The sequence below is a fragment of the Peromyscus leucopus genome, chromosome 6 (genome assembly GCF_004664715.2).
Source record: "Peromyscus leucopus breed LL Stock chromosome 6, UCI_PerLeu_2.1, whole genome shotgun sequence".
NCBI lineage: Eukaryota > Metazoa > Chordata > Mammalia > Rodentia > Cricetidae > Peromyscus > Peromyscus leucopus.
The window spans coordinates 6,741,647-6,767,221 of NC_051068.1; the positions used below are offsets into that span (position 1 = coordinate 6,741,647).

Here is a 25,575-nt window from a genome sequence, read left to right on the forward strand (position 1 = left end):
AAAAAAAACTAATCACAAATCTTGAAATTCCTTTGTATGTGATATCTAAAAATAGGATGGACATTTATTACTTAGAGGAAATATGAACAACCTTAAAGAAGTATCTTCTAACTCCAAAGTAGAATCATCTTACTATTTCTAGAAAATAATCAAATATTTTTGTATGGTATATATCTTCTTATTGAAATTTGAGCTTAATCTAATTTGTTACTGAACTCTCATTTTAACATCTACCATCTCATTAAAACAACTACATCTTTAAAAGTTTTGAGTGCATTTTTCCTTTAAATATTGTAATTTTTAATTTGTGTTTTCTTGAGAATGATCTGGGGCTGCTTCTTAACTAAAAATGCTTACTATGATTTTTCCTAATTCAAAGTATTTTTACTAAAATGAGAATTCTGTAATGTAATACATTTTTTATTCCTAAAACTGCATGTCTTATTACTCTAATTATTTGAAGAAAATATTTTCCAGCAAATGAGGCAGGGCCCAGTGGCTCTCCTTCATCACACTGGTGGACACCACACAAAGGTCCTCCATCTTCTAGAGACTTAACCACTCCATCTGCAAAAATGTCTGCATGGAAATGTTTAAGTTTCATAAAATATCCACATGTCATTGAGATCCCAGTGATGGCCTTCTTTCCGTATTGGCCCAGCTTTAACACATAACACTTCATCTTATCCCAAAGCTGATTTCAACAATGAACTGCTTTGGAAACAGCAGCTAAGCAATCTTTGATAAAAATCACTGAAGTTCTCAATTCTACAGTGCTTGAGTGATGGGTGAGATCATCACAAATGCACACAAAACCTGCCCAGGAGCTGAATGTTTCCTTGTTTTATTCTGAGCTGACAGACTGTCTCCTCTTTCATTGCGGTCTTCAAGTTGGCTTTCGTGATGTGTTCTCGTTTGGGTGTTTTGCATGGTCGTTTTTATTGCTTTTCTGTCCTTGAGTGTCAGGAAGTGGAGACTGTTGCAGACATTGGAAGGCTGAGTATTTTCCTTCACTATTTCTTGGTATTCTTAGACGGTCTTTAATATGAAGAAGTCTGAAGGTCAACTTCCTCTTGTCAAGAGGGATCTAAATGTCCTAATGGACTGCTCAGAGACTCTTCTCTGTGGGACCTACACATCTATTTGTCAGGATGTGCTTGACAGTGAAGGCATTTCCACACATAGAGAGCTGAAGAACACAGACAATGTTCGGCTTGTTTCTTTTTGCTTAAGATTTTCAAAATGAGTAAAACTTCTGATTTTATTTAAAAGATAAAAAGTTTATGATTTTTAAAGCTAGGAGATTGTGAGTTATCATACATGAATTACAGTAACTTTCCCATTGCTGAATGTTTTGCATTAATAGTTATGCCATACAATTGATTTTTTTCTGGCAAATTCTGTTCAGTTATTTCAGGGTCCTGTAAGGGTCAGTTTGGTAGAGGAGAAGAGAGCTATGTCAGATGACATGTCCAAAGGTCATGTTTTCTGCAATCCCATTTTAAAGTCTGTTTACAGTCACATTTCTGAAGTCAGAGTCCTGGGAACAAACACTTGGTTTGTGTCGAATTCTTTGCTCTTCCGTTGCCAAGCTCATCAAGTTATCAACAGGAATTGCCAAAATTTAACACTGACTGAGGTCATTCCCATGACATCCTCTACAGATACTCTGTTTTTCTTTGTCTTCAAAATAATTGAAATTTTTTTTAATGTTTTCTGAGATCACTTACGAAGAGAAGAATGAAAGTTGACATTTTGGTGAAAGGTAATTTGGAGGTAAAACTTCTATGTTTGAGCCCATATGTAGTTGTTGTTAGAAAAGATGTAATAATTTCTGTACTAAAATGTCTATTAAAAAGGAAAGAGTAAGAGGAAAAGGAAATAGGCATGGATTTGAAACAGAAATTCACAGAGTTACAATTATTCAACCTTCATGAAAAAGGCCCAATTAATTCATATCCAAATGTGACTACAGCAGTGTTTGCCTGGCATATAGTAACAGGCCCTCAGTAAACATTTACTTACTGAATGAATATGCATGTTTTATCCATCAAACTGTCTATAAAAGAAGATACAGTATCAGTTAACCAGCTATTTGAACTAAGAATATGAAGCATCTGTATTCTACATTCTTTTTCAAATAACTTATTTTGTTTCTTTGATGAACTTTTAAATAATTTCATACATGTATGAAAGTATTACTCAATGTCCAGCATTTCTAGGGTCTCTCGCTCCTCACTTCAATTCCTTCCTTGTTCTGCCTGCTCCCTCTCAAACTGATGATCTTTTTAAATTTTGTTACATGCACACACATATACATGTACATATATGCATGTGTGCACACCATGCTTAGGCCATTTAGTGTTGCTCATATGTGTATGGTTTAGAGCTGGTCACTTGGGATGGATAACCATATCGGGGCTCTTCCCTGTAGAAGACTGAATCTCCTTCTCTCGCAGCCAATAATTGCCTATAGTTCATCATCTCGGGGAGCCTTGTCACAATTCTCCTGTCTGTGTTGGCGTATCAACTGGTGGTGTCCCTGTGCTGGTCTTGTCTGGGTGAATGTATTCTTGACATTTCTTCAATGCAGCTTCCCTATCACACATAGAAGACACTATCTCACAGCAGATGTCCTGGTCCTCTGGTTCTTAAAATGTTTCTGTCCCATCTTCCAGAATGTTCCCTGTACTGGTTTTGGGGTAGATGTATCAGCTGGAGTTGTACACAGTCAGTTGTCCTCAGCATTTTGGCCAGTGATGCATTTCTTTAGGAAGTCCCTGCTGTAAAAAGAAGCTTCCTTGATGAGGGTTGGAGCTTTGTGTGTCCATTTAAATCTTATCCTGGTTTGGGAAAGTGGCCGCGGTAGGTTTCGTGACCTCACATCTTAGGTAGTTGGCTGGCGTCAGAGTACCAAGCATAAATTTCCTCCTCTTGAGTGAGTCTTGAGTCCAGTGAAGCTGCTTTTATTTCCTGAGTAATGTGGCAATACAAGCCACTCCTGCACCCTTGAGTTTATCTTTCCGGGCTGGTCAGTGTTCTGTGGTTCATGAGCGTCACGGATGGGTCGGACCACAGATTGCTTTGCTCCATTGGCGCTTCCACAGAACCTCCAAATACAAGGAAAGATATTCCCCTGAGAGGAGGCTTCCAGGTCAATCCCAGCTTGACTCTTTCAAGTCTTGTGTCTGAAGTATATGATGTCTTCCGCAATGAGGTTTTACAGTCACGCTCGGGAGGCAACCAAGGGTACCAGCATTAGCCTGTACTGTTTTGGAATTTTCTTGGACTCCCCTGACCAATGACTGGAAGGGAGGTTTACCAAGCCTGGCACTGGGATTTTTGTTAGTCTATGGCTCTGGTGGAAAAACAATATCACCCATTTAGCATAATTTAACTAATTTATACTATATGCATGTGTATTTTCTATAAGTATTTTAAGTAAACAAAATAATTATTTCCTTATGGCTTTTTCAAACCTCCTTAATGTTACATATCCCTCCTCCCTCCCACTCCCGCTGTATCACCCTCCTCCTCCTTCCCGGGTAAGAGTCCCTCACCCCATTTTCCAACCCTCTTAGAGCTCCTGCTCCTGCTACCCATGGCCTTTCTACTTTCCTGGTTTCTGAGCTTATTCCTGTCTAAAGATTCAGAGCTAGGATCTACAAATAAGAGAGAATGTGAAGTGTTAGTAGTTTCAGATAAAACTAAAAAGGCAAAATACTTTAGAACAGAAGATAGCTACTGTCAACAAAGTTGCATTTTTAAAAATAAATTAACAATAGTGTTAATGTAAATAACAAGCTGGACGTAAGACTATATAAGACTATCTGTATTGTTATATCCAGTGGGAGCATTTCCTCAGCATAAGTATTTAAATAAAGATACAAAAGAGTCAAAAAGCAGGTGTTCTGAATAAAGTCAACGGGGCAGAAGGTGTGGTCTCCCCTTCCCCATGAGCCTCCCTGGCAAGAACATTCGAGAACTCTGGGAGGGAAGAAGTGCTGACATGCTCTGTCATGCCGCTGCCACTTTGTTAATGTTTGTAGTTCACCCAAAATATTCATTATTTTCTTCCTATAGTTTGTCTAGGTTGCCCAGAAACCACTAGTTTCCTGGAATTTTTATTAAGAATTCCATATTCTTGCCATGTTTCTCAGATACTGTGGCTTCTGCCAATAAATCCTAATAAATTTTTCACTTTTCTTTCAGTAACATCCTAGAGAATCTGATTCAGACTCAAATTAATCACCGATCACATTAATGGCTCCTCAGAGTTTACTTCCGATACCCCTTATTATATTAAATCAAACTTGATAGTGAGCTAGATTATTGCTCCGTTGGGTTTTCATAAAAGCACTGGTATTTAATATAATTTATGCCAAGTTTTCTCCTCATATCTTTGCTTATTGTGTGCTTTCATTTTAAAACAGACATTCTTTGCAAATGGCACTTTTCAATATCTATCACACCTTTAAGATATTTTATAGGTAACATTTTACAGTAAAATATGACATTTTATTATAGTCACACAATAATGAACAGGAATCATTTAACTTACAATCATAATATTAAGATTTTACGTAGTTCTGAAAACGTAGTTATATGTGCATGTGTACAGCTTGCTTATTACAAGGATAACTTGTGTGGCAGCAGTGTCAGGAGGCTTACAGTGTCACTCTTTCCAGCTCTGCAGCAAAGGGGCCGCTCTAGGGAAACCCTTTGAAGCACATGCCGAAGATATAGCAAGCGTGGCAAGCTTCATTGAGACCAAGCTCGTCACATGCTACCTACGCATGAGGAAGCCTGACCTTGCCCTGAACCACGCACACAGGTAAAAGTGCACTAATGGCTACAGGTGAGAACTGTGCACACACGTCTGGGTTTACCTAGTCACCTTCCACTGTGTTTCAGTTTAAAAACAAATCCTAAAAAGTATGTGCTGCCTGATTTGCTAATCTAAGTAAAACGTAAAGGTCACGGGGGCGGGGGGGGGGGGTGGATGGATCTCAATTCCTAGAGGAAGAAAGAGACCCAGAAGTGACTGTTCACAATGCAAGGGCAAACCTCATGAGGAAGCAAAAGAAGATGAGCAGAAGGTAAGGAAGAGGAGTGCTGGTGAGGGAAAGAGGAGTAGGAAAGATGGGGAGCACACAGCAGCTCGGGCCGTGGACTTTTGGGGTCAGTGTGGTGCATTCAAAGGATGCTGGCATCCTGCAGACAGCTTCCCAAAGGCACGAAATATCATTATCTCTGTCCTTAAAGATTTGCATTTCATGTCGATGTCCTTCTGCACAGTTCTGTGTGGTTGTGTAACAGTGTGGATGCCTAGAGTCTCCATGGTTACTGGGCCTACCTTACAGGCTATGAAAATGCACCTGCCCCATAGTCTGTTTCCTACGGGTCTTATTCATACAATGAATAACCCATTGTAACCTGCAGCTAAGATGTGTGGGCTGTGCTCTATCTGCTCAGCTGTCCCTTTCATTGAAGTTATGACTGTTCCTTCTTGCCTGGCTCACGGCAATTTACTGGGATCTTTTGTGCTTCCCATTTTCTAATCTTACACCCCTTGTGCTGTTTTGTATGCAAATGGCAAAACTAATGTCAGTGTGGAAGCCAAACCTTCATCTTAGTAGCTACATGGTCATCTTGAAGTCCGTGTAAGTGGGAGGCCTGCCCACAAGAGGAAAGTCCATCACAAAGCACATGAAACGCTGTATCCGAGTTTTCACAGCTCTAACCGTGGGCTTGACTTACAACCTACGGACAACCAAAGCGCTTTGAAACCCTAAGGTAACCTTCTTGAAAAAAACCTCCTGTGTAAGAAAACACAGAGGCTAAAACCATATTCCTTTGGTCCGCAAAGGGAAATTCTTCCTTCGCCAATCTATCTAACAGCATTTAATGCAGTCATGGTCCCAACATCAGGATATGTGGGCTTTCAAAGAACATTGTTCTATTTCCATTTGAAAGAGTCAGTAGTGGAAACACATATTTCAGTCTGTCAAAAATATTAGAATGTCAGGATTATTTGGAAGTACAATGTGAGAAACTCATTACAGTTGAGACTAGTGTTCTAGAAATCCTTAGGTATATGTAAGCAATAATAAGTTGAGATGTGCAGGAAGTAATTATATGTCACCTCCTTCATGCTTTATCACACACCAAAAGGACAACCACTATGGAAAATATCTTTTGTATGTCAGTATGGACTGAAGAGGCTTTACATCACATTCAATCATGAAAGTACCTCAGATAATATGGTCATATAAAAATTCTGTTCAGTTGATGAAAATATGTAATGAGAACAAAGAGTCAAGATTCTGTAATTCAAATGGAAGGACAAAAAGGTACCACTATTCCTGGTGGTGGAAGAATCATCTCACTGTTTAGAATATGACATTTTCCATTTTAAAAATAGGGATGCTGTTTCAAGACCATGAAAATTACTGGAGTAAAACATGATGATGATAACAAATAATGTGATATGTTGACATTAACTTTTGTCTACTGTTTTCTGTTGTAATACAGTTTGTATTTATGTTTCTAAAGTTGAACATTAAGTAATGAATGTGAGTCAATAGAGATTAAATGGTCAATTCAGACCATAAATAATGCATCAAGTGCCGGGCGGTGGTGGCGCACGCCTTTAATCCCAGCACTAGGGAGGCAGAGGCAGGCGGATCTCTGTGAGTTTGAGGCCAGCCTGGGCTACCAAGTGAGCTCCAGGAAAGGCGCAAAACTACGCAGAGAAACCCTGTCTCGAAAAACCAAAAAAAAAAAAAAAAAAAAAAAAAAATGCATCAAGAGAAAGCAGTCGTTTTCCTGCGCATGTCATGTGGGAAATACAGAGGTAGTACACATGGTTTTCATAGTAAAAGATTTGCAAAGTTCCCAGGTTTAAAAAACATAGGCTGACATATAGTCAACAAATACATTTCATAAAATTAATTAATTAATCAGGATATTTTGTTTATAAATAGCTCACAACCCTTAGTTATACTCTGCAGAATTCTGTATTGTGTTATTGCCACATCATGATAGTTGATACTAATCATGAATCAAAATTAAAATATTCCTTTTTGCATTTATTTGCATTTGCTGAAGCATTTTACTTTAATTTTATGTAAATTAGAGGTCTACTGCATATATTTATCTTGTTAAACACAAAAATTGGCCTGAAAACCATCAGGTAGTCCTGCTTCTGATAGGAATAACTGCATATGCTTTGTCGTGTGACTGCAAAACTGTGACTGTGTGGTTCTAAAATCAACAGAAATACTTGAAAAATCAATCAGCACGTATTGTAGGTAAATAAGGCATAAAAAGGCTCTAGAAACAACTGCTAACAAATTTGCTTTCCCTTTTGCTTCTAACAAATACACGCTGGGAAACACAGACATCGCATTTTATGTCAGCCCAGAGTCACGCCTGGACACAGCAGACACACCATTTTTTCTCCTGTATCAGGCCAGAGCCGCCATTCATTAGAAGGGGCTTTGCCCGTCTCTAAGACTCGTTCCTAATGCTACTCATCTATTAAAAACACAAATCCTGCCACAATACTTTTGCTATTCTATAATTATATTTTATATGTATAATTGTAAAAACTCTAATGAATAGATCACCTTTTGGCTATTCCCCAATTTTGTTGCCGTAATGTGGCAGAAAATATGAACACTAACATTCCAAATGTGTAGAAAATATCCAGTTTTTAACACCTTATAATGGTGGCAAATAATAGGCGCTTACCTATTAGTTCAAACATTTAAGTAAATACTCACCGAAAACCTTTTCTTGGACTGAAGAATGGACAGATGTCTATAAAGAGGAAATACATAGTTCTTATTTGTCACAGAAGTTTCTAACAGAAAGTAAAAACTATATGAACATAGTAAATATATGAGGCAAATAGACATTATAAACGTCATGAAGAAAAGAAGTATAATTTGACAATACAGTGGCAGTACAGTATGTTGGACCAAACAAGAGTTTGGAATCTGACCTCCTGCAATTAAATTCTGACTGGCCTTCCTACAAATTAGCTTGAATTTAATTTGTAATAAGATTGGGTTATAACAATAGTACTGGTTCACAATTGTTATCTCATAGTATATTATGAATAATTAATCATGAATTCATGTTGTTTGTGTTATTCCAGACATAATACAGTTTCTTCAACCAAATCTGCCTTCCTACTATTAAAAAAAAAAACAACTATAAAACTGGACAAAATATATGAAGTAATTCCTCTCAGGCATTAAACCATTTTCAGAACAGGAATAATCCTTGAAGGAAGTAAATGCATAATTTCCCAGCATTCACTGGGCTTCCTTTCCTACCCTGACTGTGGGAAGCACAATTGGAGTACAGCGCTGTGTTGCTGAGCAGTCAGGCTTCTGAACAGTGGGCTGACAAAGAGGCTGTCGATAAAAGTCAGATGTCCACTCAAGCATGTCTGTTGGTGTGGTCCTTACTCAGCTCATGTCTAGGCAGCCATGTTGTAATTATATTATCGCAAATATAAAAATTAATAATAGAAGTGGAGGCCGGTGACCAATGAAGACATAGCTTCATGAAAGGGCTTGGGAATGGAGTCTGTCTGAGGTTTCAGAGGTTCTTCCTCAGCCGTGTGGAGAATAAGCATCCATGCAGAAGTTTTCTGCTCCAGAACTAAGCATTAGTTGAAATGATACATCATCTTAATGCTAGGAGATGTCTAGGGAATCAACATAAGGAAGCTAACCACACACTATGCACATTCGGTGGAGACCCAGAAACTTCATGCTTCAAGTATAAGGGCATGCAGCAAGCCTTAGGATTGACTTCTGTGTCGAAATAGACCTGTTCAGACTAAGATGAGAGTGATTAGGACTGAAAGAAAACAAACAAAACACTTTGAATCTTTTTCAGGGAGATGTCACCATTCTGAGCCCCTACAAAGCTTCATCATGATATGTGGCATAAAATAATTACTAAGATATGTGGCATAAAATAAAAAGTTACTGCACGTGTGAAGAAGTAGGCAAGTTAACTACTTAGAAGATAATAAGTTCAAAGAAATAGTTCCCAAGATGCCCCCAGTGTTGGGATTGGTAGACAAAGATTCCAACAGTGTTATGGGGGGCCATGTATGCAGCAGCCATGAGGTAAAACGGGCTCTCCCTGGTGAGCTGGGTCTCAGGAGACGGTCAGAAGCTAACCTAGGACAAGACCAAGGGCAGGATGCAGAGGTATAGGAGGTCAACCAGTATGAGGATGGAGACTGCTAAAGAAAGGCTTCCTAAACTTCAAACCAGTAAAAATCACCCAATGTGACCAACACAGAGCTGAGACAGAAAAGTCCTAAATTCAAGGTCACCCTCCATCACACAGTAAGTCTGAGACCCTGTCTCAAAAAAATCTCTTTTAAAAAGCTTACTTATATGTATTAGTGTGAATAAATAACTAATACCACAATGGCCAAAAAAGGTTACAAATATAATTTTATTACATTGAAGTATTTTAATGAGGAAATGGAATAATATTAACTCAGTATTAGATGGTAATGAGTTAAAAATGCACTTTATAATCTCTGAAGTTATCATTTCAAAGCATTTAAAATGTAGCTAGAGAACCAACAAATTTGACTTAAAGTTAAAACAGTATTTTTTTTAAAAAAAGAAGAAGGAGGAGGAAAAATAGCTGAAGCAATAAAAAACACTAATGTGGCAGCAAACTCAACCAAGTCATGCCAGGAATTACAGGAAGTATATGCAACTTACTTTTAAATTTGAGTTACATAGAGACTGTCAGTCTGGATTGTACTGTGTGGTCATCTATATGCTATTTGTGAAAAGCATGGGTTTGTTTTTTCTTATTTTATTTTTGGATTATAATATAATTATGTTCTCCTTTCCCTTTCTTCCTCCAAGCCTCCCATCCACACCTCCCACTCTCCTTCAAATTCATAGCTTCTTTTTTTTCACTAATTGTTATGGTATAAATAAGAGTATGAGCATATATATATATACATATATTCCTAATTTTATATATATTCCTAAATATAGCCTGTTGAGTCCCTATAATGTAACTTGTATGTTTCAGAGATGACCATTTGACAGTGAACAGTTGATTGGCATGCACATCCCAAATAGTGATGCATCACACAACAAACATAAAGTGTCATTTCACATTAAATTTGCCATTACTATCCAAGTATATTTAAAGAAACATCAATAACCAAAAATGAGGCTCAATGTAGTTTAAAAATTTTTAAATTCTCCTTTAATTTGTTCTACAGTCACAATTAAATTAGAAATCAGTAACAGCTGCTTCTAAATATTTGGAAATCAAGTCCTATGTACCTAGGTAACTCATGGGTTAAAATGTAAGATAATAAAATAACCCAAGGAATGGACTTCAATCTATCTAATTATTTACTGGCTTTCGCTTTCACAAATTACCTTTCTTTTTGTGTGTTCTCTTATCTATAAATCCAACTAAATTGCTTTAAATCATCTCTGAATCTCAGAAGCTATCTTACATGTGTTTTACTTCACTTCTACCCCAACAAAGGCAAGTCTTCAAGACAAAGGTTATCATAGTAATAAAGTTTATTTCCAAAAGGGAAACTTTTATTTTAAGATAGCTTCTCTGAGCCTCCAGATATTTAATGAAGTAGATATTTTGTGAAAGTCTGTGAAAATACAACTTCTAAACATACATCTCCTTGGCTTGAAGATAATTAAAATGCTCAGAAGGTAACATCAGCTTACAACGTGACAGGTTTAAATACACTGATGTATAAGAGAACTAATAGGAAGTTTGCAAATCCTTTGCTGATCTCAAGCAATAAGGCATATTTCTTAAATATGATTCCTTCTTCCTTTTATCTAAAAGTTGAAATTTTGACCATTAAATTCAGTAGGTCAATAGCATTAGATATAAATAATTAGTAATTTTAAATAAATTTAAGCAAAAGCAGATTGCAGAAATAAACATGTATGCATGAAACACAGATACACTCAATTTCACAAAATAAATACCATTAGATCTAATATTAAAGGTTGTTAGCCCCAACATGATGGGGAATGATTACAATGGAAGAAGGATGGAACACAGTTGTAGGAATTGGGGAAAGGCAGTAGTGGAAAAGGAATAATTGGGGTGGGACAGGTAGAGGAAGGCATATGAAGATAACTGATGTGAATGAACTTTGAAACCTCCATACAGACAACTAGTACTGTGCAAGTTTCCTAAAATATACACAGATATGGATAGGAAATGAGCTTAAGTGGAATTACCCTACAATGGGGGGTGAATGCTTCTCCCAGACATCACAGGTTATCAAATTAAAAGCCTAATGCCAGGTATGGATTACGCTTTTTTGAATCATTGGTCATTGGAGGTCCTATGAATCCCCAAATATTATAGGCTCTTGCTATTCCTCTTGGTAACCTCCTAAAACTTGAAGGTAACAAAAGGAAGTATGAGCTAAGATACTGCATACTTAAGTCATAAGACCAGGAGAAACAAAGCTACAACCATCCTGAGAACTTACCCCGGTAGTAGTGTGAATGTAACTGATCCCCATAAGCTCATAGGGAGTGGCACTATTAGGAGCTGTGTTCTTGCTGGAGTAGATGCAGCCTTGTCAGAGAAAGTCTACCACTGTAGAGAGTGGGCTTTGAGTCTATGCCCACTGGGCTCAAGCTATGCCCATTGTCACAGTTCACTTCCTGTTGCCTGTGGGTCAAGATATTATAGGACTCTCAGCTCCTTCTTCAGCACCATGTCTGCCTGAATGTCACCATTTCACACCATGATGATAATGGACTAAACCTCTTAAAATGTAAGCCACTTCAATCAAGTGTTTTTCCTTTATAAGAGTTGCAGTAACTATGGTGTCTCTTCATACCAATAGAAACCCTAAGACATCACCCAATGACTAGTTTTTGTAGTTCTGTAATGTTCTATGCATGCTACTAAAAAGAAAAATAATCAACTCTCTTACCCAGTTATAAATCCTATTAGTTATAATAATAACTAGTCTGGTAAGGTATGCTCGCTGGTGTAATAATGGCAGGTGTGTGGTGGAAATAACCAACCACTTTCTAATTGGATATAAAAGCCTAACCCTCAAGATAGAACTCATGCCTGATACTGTTAACTGGCCCCACACCCTTAGCTGGGGAGGTCATAAGCCCATATCAGTAGGGACTAAAAGTATTATTGCGTTTAATAGACATAGTAATAAACTGCCCCATAATTTCTTATCTTTATGCATGTAGATCAGTCTATCTCTAAATCCTTATCAGAGAAGCTAGACCCACAACTGGTCAATGTGCAGAGAACAAGAGACTGTATACTGCTCAGCTTTAAATGGGGCATTTTATATACCCTCTTACTCAAAGCTTAGTGATCATCATAGAAGAAGGGATGTGAAGATTGTAGAGCCAGAGGTTAGTGGACTTGACAAAGCCATTCACACATGAATGCACAAAGGCTGTAACTACCTCTGCCTGCATTGGATCAAGCCACTGCATGGGGGAGGGGCTCATCAAGTTTTACTGGTAGCTAGGAGCTCCTGGTTTTTGATGTCTGCTAGGACAGGATTTGTCTTTCTCCTAGAGGCTGTGTGTGCTCCAGCAGAGACTCCTCCACCCAGACACACAGCAGCAGCACTGAGAGTTCTCTGTGGATCTTTTTAAAGGATACATGATGTTGTGAGGAAAGCTGGTTGGGGGATAAGGGAGGAATTGGAGAATTAATAAAGAGTGGATTTGATCAAAACACCATTATATGAGTGTCTAAAATCCTCAAACAATAAAAATAATTATAAGTATTCTATAAAAATAACTGATAATTTTAAGTGAATTTAAATGAAAGTAAAGTATAGTAAGAGAAAAGAGAACATTGCTGGTGCCAGTTTCTTGATGTGAGATAATGGAGAGCTTATTGACTATCAAGGTTGGTATTGTATATGGGAAACAATCATTTGGAACACAAAAAGGTGTGGAAGGATAGGTAGACATATGAGCAGACAGACAGAAAAGTAGACATGTGTATATATCTGTGTCTCTGGATAATTCATGGTGTCTTGCTTTGAGGAAGCACATGGCTGCTTGTTTGATGATATCACTATTAATTTTTGGGAGATACTATATTGCCCATATTTAATTTTTCAGCTCTTAGATTGGAAAATACTATTTCTTCCTACTTACATCCATCCCTAGCTTACTGATTTCTCCTTTCAATCTAGTAAAATAATAACATCCTATACATAGACGTGTGTATCAGTGTTTATGTTTGTACAGACTTGCAAGTGTGGAGAGAGATAAAGATAAGTTATAGTACTGACATATTTAAGATGCCTACTTGGATTCTTGGCAAGGTAGACACTTTGTGTCTTCAAGGGTTTGGATACATTAAAATGTTCTGTGGGTCATTAGTATTTCTATGCTTCTTGTTATTGTATTCTCATGAAAGTAAATCTACTATAAAAAGATGCTCCCACTAAAGGTGACGTTAAAGACTCCAAGTTTCTCTTTAAATTCTAAAAGGGATATAAAACATGGCAATCTTCTATAGAAGAGCAGAGATGACGTGCACTGAGCTGGTATAAGGAACAGCCATAACAGTCCCTTGGACTACGAGGTTGACTACATTATGGAACATAATAGTGGTTGGGTAGTGAAAAGAACAAGCGTTCATTGACTCCCCTGGGATAGTTAGGAATGGAGCACTTTTAAGCTCCCTAATTAGTCCCTTCAGGGAATCTTAGTGAAAAGCGGGGGAGATACCAAGTGCGTCCCTTCACGGAACCTTGGTGAAAAGCAGGGGAAAGATCCTAAGTTCGTCCTTCATGTCCTCCAGGAATGGTTTCCTTACGCCGTCTTTTGGGTCAGGAAGCAGCAGGTATACCTTTGATATCACAGTCATTTTTCTTTCTCTCAAAATTTCTTTTGTTTTACTTTATCTCGAACATGATGAAAATCATACTATCACTCTGATCCAGTGGGGTTTCCTGGCAGTTGGGGTGCCACTTGGAACTTTTCTCTGGAATTTAAAAACCTGAGTTAAGTTACTACATCGCTGATTCCCACTTTCCTCATGGACAGCTTTTCAGACATTTAGGAAACCTATTTGCAGTGCTACTGCCACACAGTCTTGAACAGCCAGATTCCGTTCTAAAGCCCTCACTGATCACATTCCTTCCCTCCCTGACTCCTGTGGCCTTGCCATTCCCTGCGATTATCACATGAATTAGTGAGACAGCCTCGCAATGTGGACATGTAACCATGTTTATATAGAAGGTGGAAATTCAGGGGAAACTATTATTCTTCTAAGTAGACATCCTTTCAGAACATCCTTCTAAATATTTATAGGCATTCTTACAGATTAATGCTGCAGTTCGCTCGGCCAGAGAAGCTTCTTCGTACAGTGGACAGCAGTTAATGGAAAGATTCATACCTGGTCAACATGCTGAGGATAAGTGACTTCTCTGAGTGCTTAGCCATAAACAGGACATTACATCACCCCTTTCAATGTTCAGGAAACATAATGGGAAATGAGAGAGAAAGAATGACTGAACCAGAGGATGGGGAGGAGCACTGTGAAATGCCGTCTTCTAGACGTGATACTCGTGGCCATTGTGTTCATGGGCCCAGGGCAGCTGTGGTTCCCTGACAAGGCCTGTACATCACTGGCCCTGTTAACATTGCACCATAGAGGACAGAGGACCTTGTGAGGTCCCACCTCTCCATGAGGTGTGTCAGTGAGGGTGATAGTTTAAATGAGAAATATCCACCATGAGATCAAGCTCCTGAACACCTGGTCTGCAATTATTGATGGCGCTGTTTGGGGAGGTTTAGGAGTACAGCCTTGATGGAGAAAGTCTGCTGGGAGTAGATTTTGAGAGAATACAGCCTTACTCCACTTCTAAAATTCTCTCTCTCTCTCTCTCTCTCTCTCTCTCTCTCTCTCTCTCTCTCTCTCTCTCTCTGTGTGTGTGTGTGTGTGTGTGTGTGTGTGTGTGTGTGTGTGTGTGTGTGTGTGTGTTGTGTGTGTATCTCTTTCTATCACTCTGTCTGTCTCTGTGTTTCTATGTGTGTCTCGGTCTGTCTGTCTTTCTGTTTCTCCTCTCATGCTTGTGGTGGAGATGCGCTCTCTCAGCCTTCCCGCTCCCGTTGCCATGCCTACTGCTTGCAGCCATGCCCCCACAACATGATGGACTCATCCCTCTGGAGTCACAGCCAAAATAAACCCTTCTTCACCTCTTTTGGTCAGGGTATTGTTTCTGAGCAAGAGAAAAGTAAGTAATACGGTGAGGATTGAGAGTCATTTTCTGCAATGGTACAGCCACTGGCAACTTCCATGACCTCACTCGTGTTCCTGCAAGTAAACTCAGTGGAACACACACACACACACACACACACACACACACACACACACACACAGGCAGACAGACAGAGAGCAAGAGAGAGACCAAGGTGGAGATTAAGTAGGAAGAAGAATGTTGGGAAAAAGAAGGAACAAGAAGGTGATGGGGGATGAATAAAACCATAGTTCATTATATACATGCATAAAATTGTCAAAATAAGTTTTTAAATATGTTTTTAAAACTAAATTTAGTGAAATAAAATGTATTTAAAAGATAATTAAGACCAAAGTAAATCAGTTCCAAAAATAATTAAATTTAGCCATCCAATACCAAAAGACTAAAAATGGCTCAGTGTCTCGGGACCATCATCTACTTACCTTAACAAGAACACAGTAGACAGGAATCAGAGAGCTCAGATGTCTTCTCAGGAGCTTTGAATGGAGAGGGGGAAGGGGAAGACAACAGTGAGTATGTAAAAAATAGTCTATGAAAAAGTCAACTTTTTTCTAGTACCAAGTTTTGGCTCTGCTGCTTAAGCTGCACTCAAACCCTGAGTTCTAGTAATCCTCCTGCCTCAGTCTCCACAGTGCTTAGGCATGTGCAACATTGCCTGGCTAAGAGAGGAAAGATTTTAAACACAGGAAAAGCAGGACAGGATATATTGAGCCTCTCCTGACTCTTCAACTGTAGGAAGGTTCTGAAACTGAATCAGCTTCCTTGAGCCTGTCTAAATTGCCGAAGACACGGTAAACATCACCCTCTGTTTATAGGAAATATATTTTCTGTCTTTCAAATACTCAAATTTGTAAGCTTTCGCTATTGCAGACCTTCTAGTACACCAATTAAAACATCCCTGGCCAACAGCCCTCTTGTGCTGTCCCTGTTCCATTTTCCAGTCTTTCCAGGACTCTTTTCCCTTATATCAAGGTTGACTGCATCTTAGTTTACAAGCGTCACTCTTGATGTTTCATTTCTCATCTCATCCTTGGCTTTTTCTTTTCTGAAAGTTTATCCTGATCTTAACTCAGAAGCCAGTGTCCATCTGGCCTTTATTTTTCTTGCATGGATATAAAAGTGGTTGACAACTAAGAAGACAAATTATAAATGTGGTAGACAATGACTGATACGCAACAATATGTCTGTATTTGGGTCCTTTCTTTCTCTTGTAATTGCTAGTTATATTGGGTTGTTCATGGCTCTTGATTTCCCATGACCGTTGGAAAGCAGGTCAGTGGTACCAACACACAGTTTCCATGATGGTCATTCTATCAAGAGCAGTAAGTGCTATGTAACAGACACTTTTCCTGGAGCAGTCTGTTAATGGGTAATGTTAAACTTTTTTTAGTATTTGTTTCCCACGACTGTAAAATCCATTCTGATTGTGATTGGAACAAGTCACTTAGTCTTTCTGTACCCTCTTTCTCTGCAAATTCTCTCAGGGTAATAAAACATTTCATTCACTCATGCTTTGTTCATTAATAAATTTTGTTCCCTGGCAGTGTCATGTATGTGTGTTCTGTCTATTCTTCCCACCTCCCTCTCATTTCGATCCCAGTTCTGCCAGCTCCCTTTCCTTCTCTCAAATCTCTTTCCTATGTGCATGACTTTCTGTTTTGTTCTGTGTCCCATGGAGTTAAGTAGGCCCATCTGTATGATCATGGGTTTGGAATGATCCACTGAAGCCTGGTGCCCAACTAGTGTTATGCCTCCCTGTCTCCCAGAATCTGTTAGCTGTCAATATCAGTCAAAAGTGGTAGATCCCTGAGAGCCATATCTTTTAGGTGAGCTGGACGTGTGTGGGCCCATTGCCATCAGGCACAGCTGCTCTAAGTTTGTAATCGAGGTGGCCATGCTGTTCTTAGAAGCCGATGTTTCTGAGCCCTTCTGTCTTTGGGCTCTCCCAATCTTTCCACCCCTCCTCAGCAGCGAGCATTGAGGGTTGGTATAAGTGTCTTATTTGAGGGATGAGCCCTTAACAATCCTTTATTTTCAGCATCTTGTGTAGTCACAAGTCTCTTGAATTCCCCTCCATTTGCTCTAAGAGAGCTTTTCTGATTAAGCCTGAGAGAAGCTTTTACCTGCGGGTTCTGCAAGTACATTTCTTCCTGTTTCTTTTTCTTTAATTTTGAAACAGGGTCTCCTGTAGTCCAGGCTGGCCTCAAACTCACTGGGCACTGAAGTATAATCTTGAATTCCTGCTCCTCCTGGCACCAGCTCTGGAGTGCAGGGATTACTAGCAAGCACTGACGAACAGTGCTTCCTTCACTCAGAGTTTCCAAATACTGTAGAACGTGTAAGTGTGAATGATGAGAGCTGAAGAACCATGTTTGTTTCCATTCCCTGATCTTCCTACAGGACAGCCAATCAGGGGGCAGAGAAAGTCCTAGGCTATCCAGTATTCATTCTGCAACTGCAGATGGAGAGCTGGAGTTACAAATGTCCTTGGCACGTAGGGAAAAGCTTCTGTAACCAGAAACCTGGGTTTGAGTCCCCACATCTCTAGCTGGTCTTGACTTCACTAGTCACTTAACTTCCCTTTGCTTCAGTCCCAGCAACTCCAAATAAACATCACCAATACTTGTCATGGGAGCAAAGAGATCCTGCACACGTGAAGATGTTTTGAAAATGGTGCAAGTGTTGGCCTTAAGGTAACCATTGTGGTTTATTTTCCAGCATATCAGCTAACTGTAACTCATGGTCATTCGTGAGAGCATTGCTCTGCTTAACGTGGTCAGAGGTCATGCTCTGCTGATCATCAACAAAGAAAGGAGCTACTTTTGATGGATAGGTTTGCTTTTATGCTTTTAACTTGCTGCCTTGGTTAAGCGCTTGCTATGCATGCATGAGAACCAGAGTTGAGGTTCCCAGAAGCCCAACAGGTGCTGCATGGGCATGGAAGCTGGCCCATAATCCAGCCTCAGAAGCAGAGACAGGACACAGGATCCCAAGAGCAAGCTACCTAGCAAGACTGGCCACCTGTGGAGCTCCGAGTCTGAGAGACCCTGCCTGAATGAGTATAGTAGAACTCAAGGAAGACTCCGAAAATCAACCTTAGGCCCACCCATACATGGGACACACACATATGTCCACTTATGTGTGCCCCATACATGCAAAAATATGCATGTACACACATATACACACATGTGCACTGCATACACATGAAAAGTTGAAAAATAAAAGCAATACAAACATTTTCAGACATATAGTTTAAAACTAGTAATTGTAAGGACCAGTACTAAAACTGAAGAAGTCTATGGGCATGCACTATGATGACTATTAATGTACAAATATAAAGGCAATCAATTCAGAAGAAAAATGAAAGACTATGCACTTTCCACATCTAGCCAAAACAATCTGAAGAGACCAAAGCTCATTCACACAGACTCTCAACACCTAGGCTAAGCTGTAAAACTGGTATTGATATCGATGCCTTGTTCCCAAGGCAACTACCACATAAGTTTTTTCACCCTCCGGCAGCATGTTGGGTCTTCTCTGGTACTCTGGGCATGGAGAAGTCACTGGAAAGGCTGCTACACACAAGGATATACTAGCAAACCAGGATCGAGCCAGTTCTTAGTGGAACAGAGTGAGAGCATGGCTTGTGTCTGATGCTTGAATTTCTCTTTGTTTAGCAGGTGTGCCTGTGCTCACGTTAGCAATCTTTCCTAGCAGAGCTCATTACCTCACATAGGAATCACAGGTATTCCTTAGACCTGATGCAGTTAATGAATGTGAATGTTGTTGTAGACAATCCATCAATGCTATATTATTGAAAACATAATATTAGCCTCAATGAGCATTTTGCAAATGCTTTGACTTACAATCCCTCCCTTATCTCCTCTTCTGTTGCTTTGGAAAAAATGCCTCAAATTCACCCTTTCTTGAGCCAATGAACTTTCTCAATTTTCCCAGAATCCTGATAAGCAGCCATGTGTTACATTATATATGAGACATCTTTTGTTTGAGAAAAAGGGCTTCTTAAGGACACTGACTATAAACTTTGCTTCTAAGTTATAATTGTGATATACTTGTTTCCTATGACATTTTCCTTACAAAATGTGCATTAATTTTGTATGATGTTCAGCATATAAAAACTTTAAATAAGTAGCTCTTGGTGTGATGCAACTTTCCTGGGTCATCTATGCAAAATAAATATTTATTATACACTAACAAGATGTTTTTATTATTTGATGATTATAAAGCTTCTGCTAATACATTTTATTGACAAAGAAGAAAAACTAATAGTAGTGTTAAGATGTGTGTTTAACAGTAATATTAACAGATGAAATAAGTTTAATATATAATGTAACTATATATTTATCTAATCTGTTTGCTTATGCAGACCACTGTAAGCTTTCACACCCGGGCCTAAAGTGAGCTGTGAACTTTGATGTCTCAGTTAATGTTCCTCTGTAGAATTTTTTCAATGCAGATAAATTTTAATAAGTAGCTCTCAATGTCTGTGGAAAGAAAAACATCAGCTAGTGTTGAGATGTCACATGCATGTGCCCAAAAGGCCTTTGAGGACAAAGAACAGGAAAATAGAATATAGACTATCTGGCCACATGTGTGCTCTATGCCTGCTCATCTTCATTCTGTTAAAAATTGACTTTTATTAACTTTTAATTGTGTTTATATGTCTGTGTCCATATGTGGGTGTGAGCATATGGAAACCAGAGACATGGAGTCTTTATCGAGCTGGAGTCACTGGCAGTTGAGAAGCACCTGGCACGTGCATGCTGGGGAGCAAACGCAGGTCTTCTGCAAGAACAGTAAAGGTTCTCAACCACTGAGTCAGTTCTTCAGCCCCATCTTGAATTGACTATGAACTTCTGCAGTCATCCTCCAAACTTGCAGCCACACTCTATTTGAAATGGTACTGAAGATCCCAAATGGCTTTCTTAGGTCATCTCTATAAATATGTGCTACATAGAAATTAAAATCTAGAAATTAAAGATATTCTTATCCATTTAGAATGACAATAAGCCCAATGAATGTTACTATAAATGTATATTTTATAAAAAAGACTTTTTTAAAGTATGCATAAGGGAAATAGCACACATTTTTTTGCAAATCTATATAGTGTCTGGCATAATAAAAGAAAGCTGGGTTCTCATATCTGATTCTACATCCAATCTGTTACAATATGGTCAAGCAATACAAACAAAATTCAGTCTCACACGAAGTACATGTAGTTAGATAAGGACAATAATTTGCATAGTCTTTGCAGATAATTTTGAATATTATTCTTTGATACAACACCAAGCCTTAACAATGGGTTCTTAAAGATTAACAACAATGTGGGCTCTTAACTCATATCAGTTGACTGTGTTCCACCCCACATACTGTTCTAAGCCATTGTTTTACCTTACTTTATGAATGGGTTATTCAGCCACTTGTATATGTTTAGTGATGTTATCCACTGGTCATTTGGAAAATATTATGCAAACTTCCAAATGTTGACAAGCTTCATTATGCAATAGAAACTTTAAAAAAAAAAAGAATTACATTTGTTAATATCACAAATCACATCAGAAAAACCTCCATGCATTGGGAGACTGTCAAACACAGTGACAGATGCAAGTTTTCCAAAATTCTAAATTTGCTTGAAAGCTCAAACTTTTATCCTTGGCAGCAGGTGCTGTCAGTTGTTCTCCCTTAAGTGACAGCACACTTCTTTTCACTTGAGTTAAAATGTCTGCCAAATTCCAAGTCTGATAATCATGGTCTGTATGTCGTCCCTCCAAGTAAAACACAATGTTCCATGGAGAGCCTGGCTATGTCGACCACCACATGTGAACAAGGGCACAAGCACTTTTCCTCAAGACATTCATCACATTGTATTATGCAGACACCCCCATGCTACTCCACCTACCACAATGAATAATAAAAAGACGTTACCTTGATGATGAAGACTTATCACTAGAAAGAAGTCATTTTCTGGGGGCTAGTGCTGATACAGACCCTCAACACCTGTAGAGCAGCTATCACTGCTGTGATCTCCAGAATTTAAAAAGCCCTGCTAGTGTCTGAAATACAAATACAAATGTCAAACATGTGAAGTGGAGAAGCGTCTAGGATGGCGTGGCCATCTGCAGGCCATGCTTTGAGAACTGCTCTATTAATTCATGGCATCCTTGATAACATCGCAGCTTGTGCTCCCTCATCTTCCTTCAGAACAGTCGTAATGATTATATTCTGTGAAAGTGTTTCCACCATGTGCTTGCTTAGTAATCCTTGAAGCATTAGTAATTTTTTCATGAAATTAAAAATTCTGTCACTAATGAGCAACCCCCTAATCGACTCCTACTTTCTCTGATGATTAATCTGTTGTTTTCATCGAGCAAATTTCCATGGTAGATTTTTAACAAAATTCTCCAACTCCCACCCAGCCTTTTTTTTGATTACTCGCCTTATCTGGGTTTTCTGATTTCCTTCCTTAAATGTGACCATTTGAAAACAAATCTCACTTTGGTCCCAAGACATGGAGAATTCAAGTTAGTACTGACTGGGGAATTTCCTCCCTGACACCTAGTTTTCATAGTACCAGAAAATGCTGTGAAGGATACTGAGAGAAAAAGTCTTCAGCAGTCTTAACCAGTCCTGACCCCTATGAACTACAATATATATGGCAAGGTATGGTAAGGTGTGACAAGGCAAAACCATGGTTGCTATAGTGGCAGGAATGTTATTGAAGTAGCTAAAGACTCTGATTGGATTTAAGGCCCACACAAAAGGAGAAAACATGTGCCTGGCACTATAAGCCTGGCTAAGAAATCATGGTTGAGGAATTCACAAGACCCAGCATGAACCTACTACTACTATTTCTGTTAACTGACATAATATCAAACTGTCCTCTTAGTGTGTATCTGTATACCTGTAGATTAGTGGGGCTCTGAGACCTCATCTAAGAAGTTTCTCTGTGCAGTGGATGGCAGGTTTAGCAGAAACACACAACTGAGAGTGCTGGGCTACAAGTGGAGAATCTGTGTCATGTGACCCCAAAGCTTAGAGAGAAAGACTGTAAGATCTAGAGGTTAGGGAAGACTAGAGTGGGTAGAACAGTGTCTTCTGGACACAAGACTGCTGTGTTCATGAGCTCAGAGCAGCTGTGGTAGTCCACACAAGATCTGTACAAGATTAAGCCAGTTAACATTCTAGCATGGGATGAGGAGGGGCTCATGAGCTCTGCTCCTAACTGAAGGACTAGTGACAGTGAGTGGCTTCTTGGGGAAGGAGAATCCGTTTTCTTTCAAAGCGTACCTCCTAGTAGGTCCCCCACACTCCAGCAGATAGACTATATGAGCCACACAGACTGGACTCTGTGGGTTATTTAAAAGACGAGGAGCAGAGAGATTGGGACGATCACACAGGAATTGATAGAAAGAGCATGGGTATGGTGGTTTGAATGAAATGTCCCCCGCAGTCTTGGACATCTGAGTACTTGATCTTCAGTAGGTGACACTGTCTAGGTAGCTTAGGAGTGTGGCCTTGCTGGTGGGAATGTACTACTGTAGGCTGACTTTGAGGTTTCAGAAGCCACATGCCATTCCCAGCTTGCCCTCTTGGCTTCCTATTTGTGGCTCCAGATGTGAGTTCTCAGCTGTTCCTAGCACCTTGCTTCCCAATTCCACGCTTCCCACTCACACCTCTAGAGCTGTAAGCCCAAATAAATGTGTCCTTCTCTAAATTACCTTAGTCATGGTGTTTTTATTACAGCAGAAGAAAAGTAACTAATACAAGAGATAGATATGATCAAAATACTTTGTGTGAAATTTTCATACTTGATAGAAATGTTATATTTTAATAAGTGAATCTCAATCCATACATATATCCTTTTGAGTTCTTTCTGCATCAGCCTCTTGTCTGACTGTAAAGTGCCTGCTACTGTAAATTCATTCTCCAGACCTTCTGTCATCCTCACTGACTTGGTAAGCATCCCCCAATTTAACCCTTTCAGGTACAGTTTGCTAACTGATGATTCTATGGGGCAGAATTTACAAGTCCAGGAACACCTTCATTTAAGAGCTTGCTGCTTATTAGCTGATAGGATTTTCAAATAAAGTTGCACAGCATACATCATTTTCATTTATTCACAGAATGGTGAATAAATATATCCAATAGACAAATATATTACTTACAAAGTAATGTATTATGGCACTTTATTTGGTGCAAGTCATAACAGGTTGAGACTTAACACATGGGACCCAAAAGGACAGGATGTCAAAACAAGAAATGTTATCATCTGTCAATACTAACACTGACGTTATAAATAAGAATATTAATAGTTTCTTATTGACAAAAGAATGGAGTATGCATTTCAAAAAGAAAACTATTAATATTCTTATTTATATTGTCAGTGTTAGTGGACTTCTAAAGTTGGAATCTGAGTAATAGTAATGTGACTTATAACAAAACATTGAAAGCATTAAACATAGGAAAATTCATAGCCAGGGTTTGGGAATGTAATTTGGGGGTAGAGTACTAGCTTAGCATGCAAAGACCCTGAGTTCAATCTCTGTCCCCAAAGTCTGTATTCAATTCTATTTTCACTTTCAATTTGCAGGATATAGCATATCACCTAGAAGTCTACCTGGGGTTTTAATTATATAAGCAAATATAGTGTCCATTTGTGGTACAAATTAATTAATTCTCGTAAGTAATGAGAAGACCCACAGATAATCATCAGAAGTCCTAATATTTCATAAAATGCCCAACACTTCCTTTGTAGAAATGTACAAAAGGCTTGATTGTGGATAAAATATTGGTATATGAATGTAGTTTGTCCACAAATTTAAAAACCCAGGATGTTATTATGAGCAATTTTAGCATTTGATAATATAAAAATGATTTCATTTTCTCTATCAAAAAAATCTTTCTAATTCTCACATTCTAAAATAAAAATCCCTCTAATTATAATATTCTAAGAGAAATAAATATCCCATGTTATGATCCAGTAAAATTATGTAGTGGAATCCAATATCATTTATTCCAGTTCATTTAAAAGAGCCTTGCATAATTTGCTATTTGAAGACAGTGTGAAAAGCAATAGAATGCAAGCAGACATTTAGTGTTCCCATACAATGAGGCCACTCAAAATGCCACTTGAAGTATGTATTTACCCTTCTGGCTCTTTTCCTCAGAACCTATGCAGTGTCTGGAACATGGTTTACACCCAATAATTGTTGCTGAATGAATCATAAGTCATTTCTTGTAGGTTAGAACAGAGGGGAATTTATTAATTGTACTTTTCAAAGCCATCATTCTAAACTACTTCCCACCCAAGTTACACAGAGAATAGAAAAAGCATGAACAACTAGGCACTCTGTTCTTGACCCACCGCCACCACAACCCCACCCCCCTCCCCCTCACCGTCATACCGACAGATGTACAGGGCCTTGCACAGACGTCTTAGGTTTCTGAATCTTGATTGCTTTTCTACAAGAGTTGATAGTTGATATTTATATCACAGACCCTGAAGTAAAGATAATAGGGCTAACAGTGCATTATTTTTAAGGGAAAATGTCAAGAACAAAAAAAATGAAAATGTCAAAAGATATACTGTATTACTTAAAGACTATTCTGTTGGCAGAACTGGCTAGGTGATTTACAAAAGGCCTTTACTGGACAGTCTTTGGATTACAATGTAGATGAAAAATAAATGGGAATCCATTTCCTGTTTATTCTCTCTAGACATTTGACAGATGGAGGAAAAAATGAGAAGAAACAATTATAGCCTACAAGATTGTAAGCTTCTTTTCCCGTTTTCCAGATTGTGAAAAATAATTTTTGAGGGGAATGTTTTCAAAGGCCCTACTTCGTCTCTACTTTTGTATACTACTAATAACACTAGCTGAGTGTCATCCCTGGTCACATGTGCTTAAAGACAGGGCAGTATGAGAGCGTGTGAACTTGACATTCAACTGGAGTATAGCTTTTAAAAAGTGGCCCTTTATATAATTAGATTACAATTGTGTAATCATTCTGGCAAGAATGAAGGCATTCTAAAGATTCACTTGTGGCCTTCCCTTTGGCTAGCAAACTGTTAGAACATGGACCAGAGAAATTGAAACTTCTCCAGAGTCCCATGCTAGGAAAGGAAAAGGCTGGAGCCTTTGTGCCAGAGATGATTTCATGCAGATTTGACAATTTTGTCAGACCACCTTGCAAGGAAGAATGTAGCAGAGATGATAGGCAGGACACACCTT

General features: G+C 38.8%; 1 protein-coding gene across 1 annotated transcript in view; it reads left to right on the plus strand.

Moving 5' to 3' along the window:
• The window catches only part of Spata16 (spermatogenesis associated 16), a 272,366-nt gene that overhangs the window by 78,049 nt on the left and 168,742 nt on the right, over window positions 1-25,575 (plus strand). Inside the window, exon 3 of the mRNA XM_028875802.2 lies at window positions 4,689-4,834. Coding sequence (XP_028731635.1) covers window positions 4,689-4,834 — 146 coding nt within the window. The remainder of the gene's footprint in view (window positions 1-4,688; window positions 4,835-25,575) is intronic.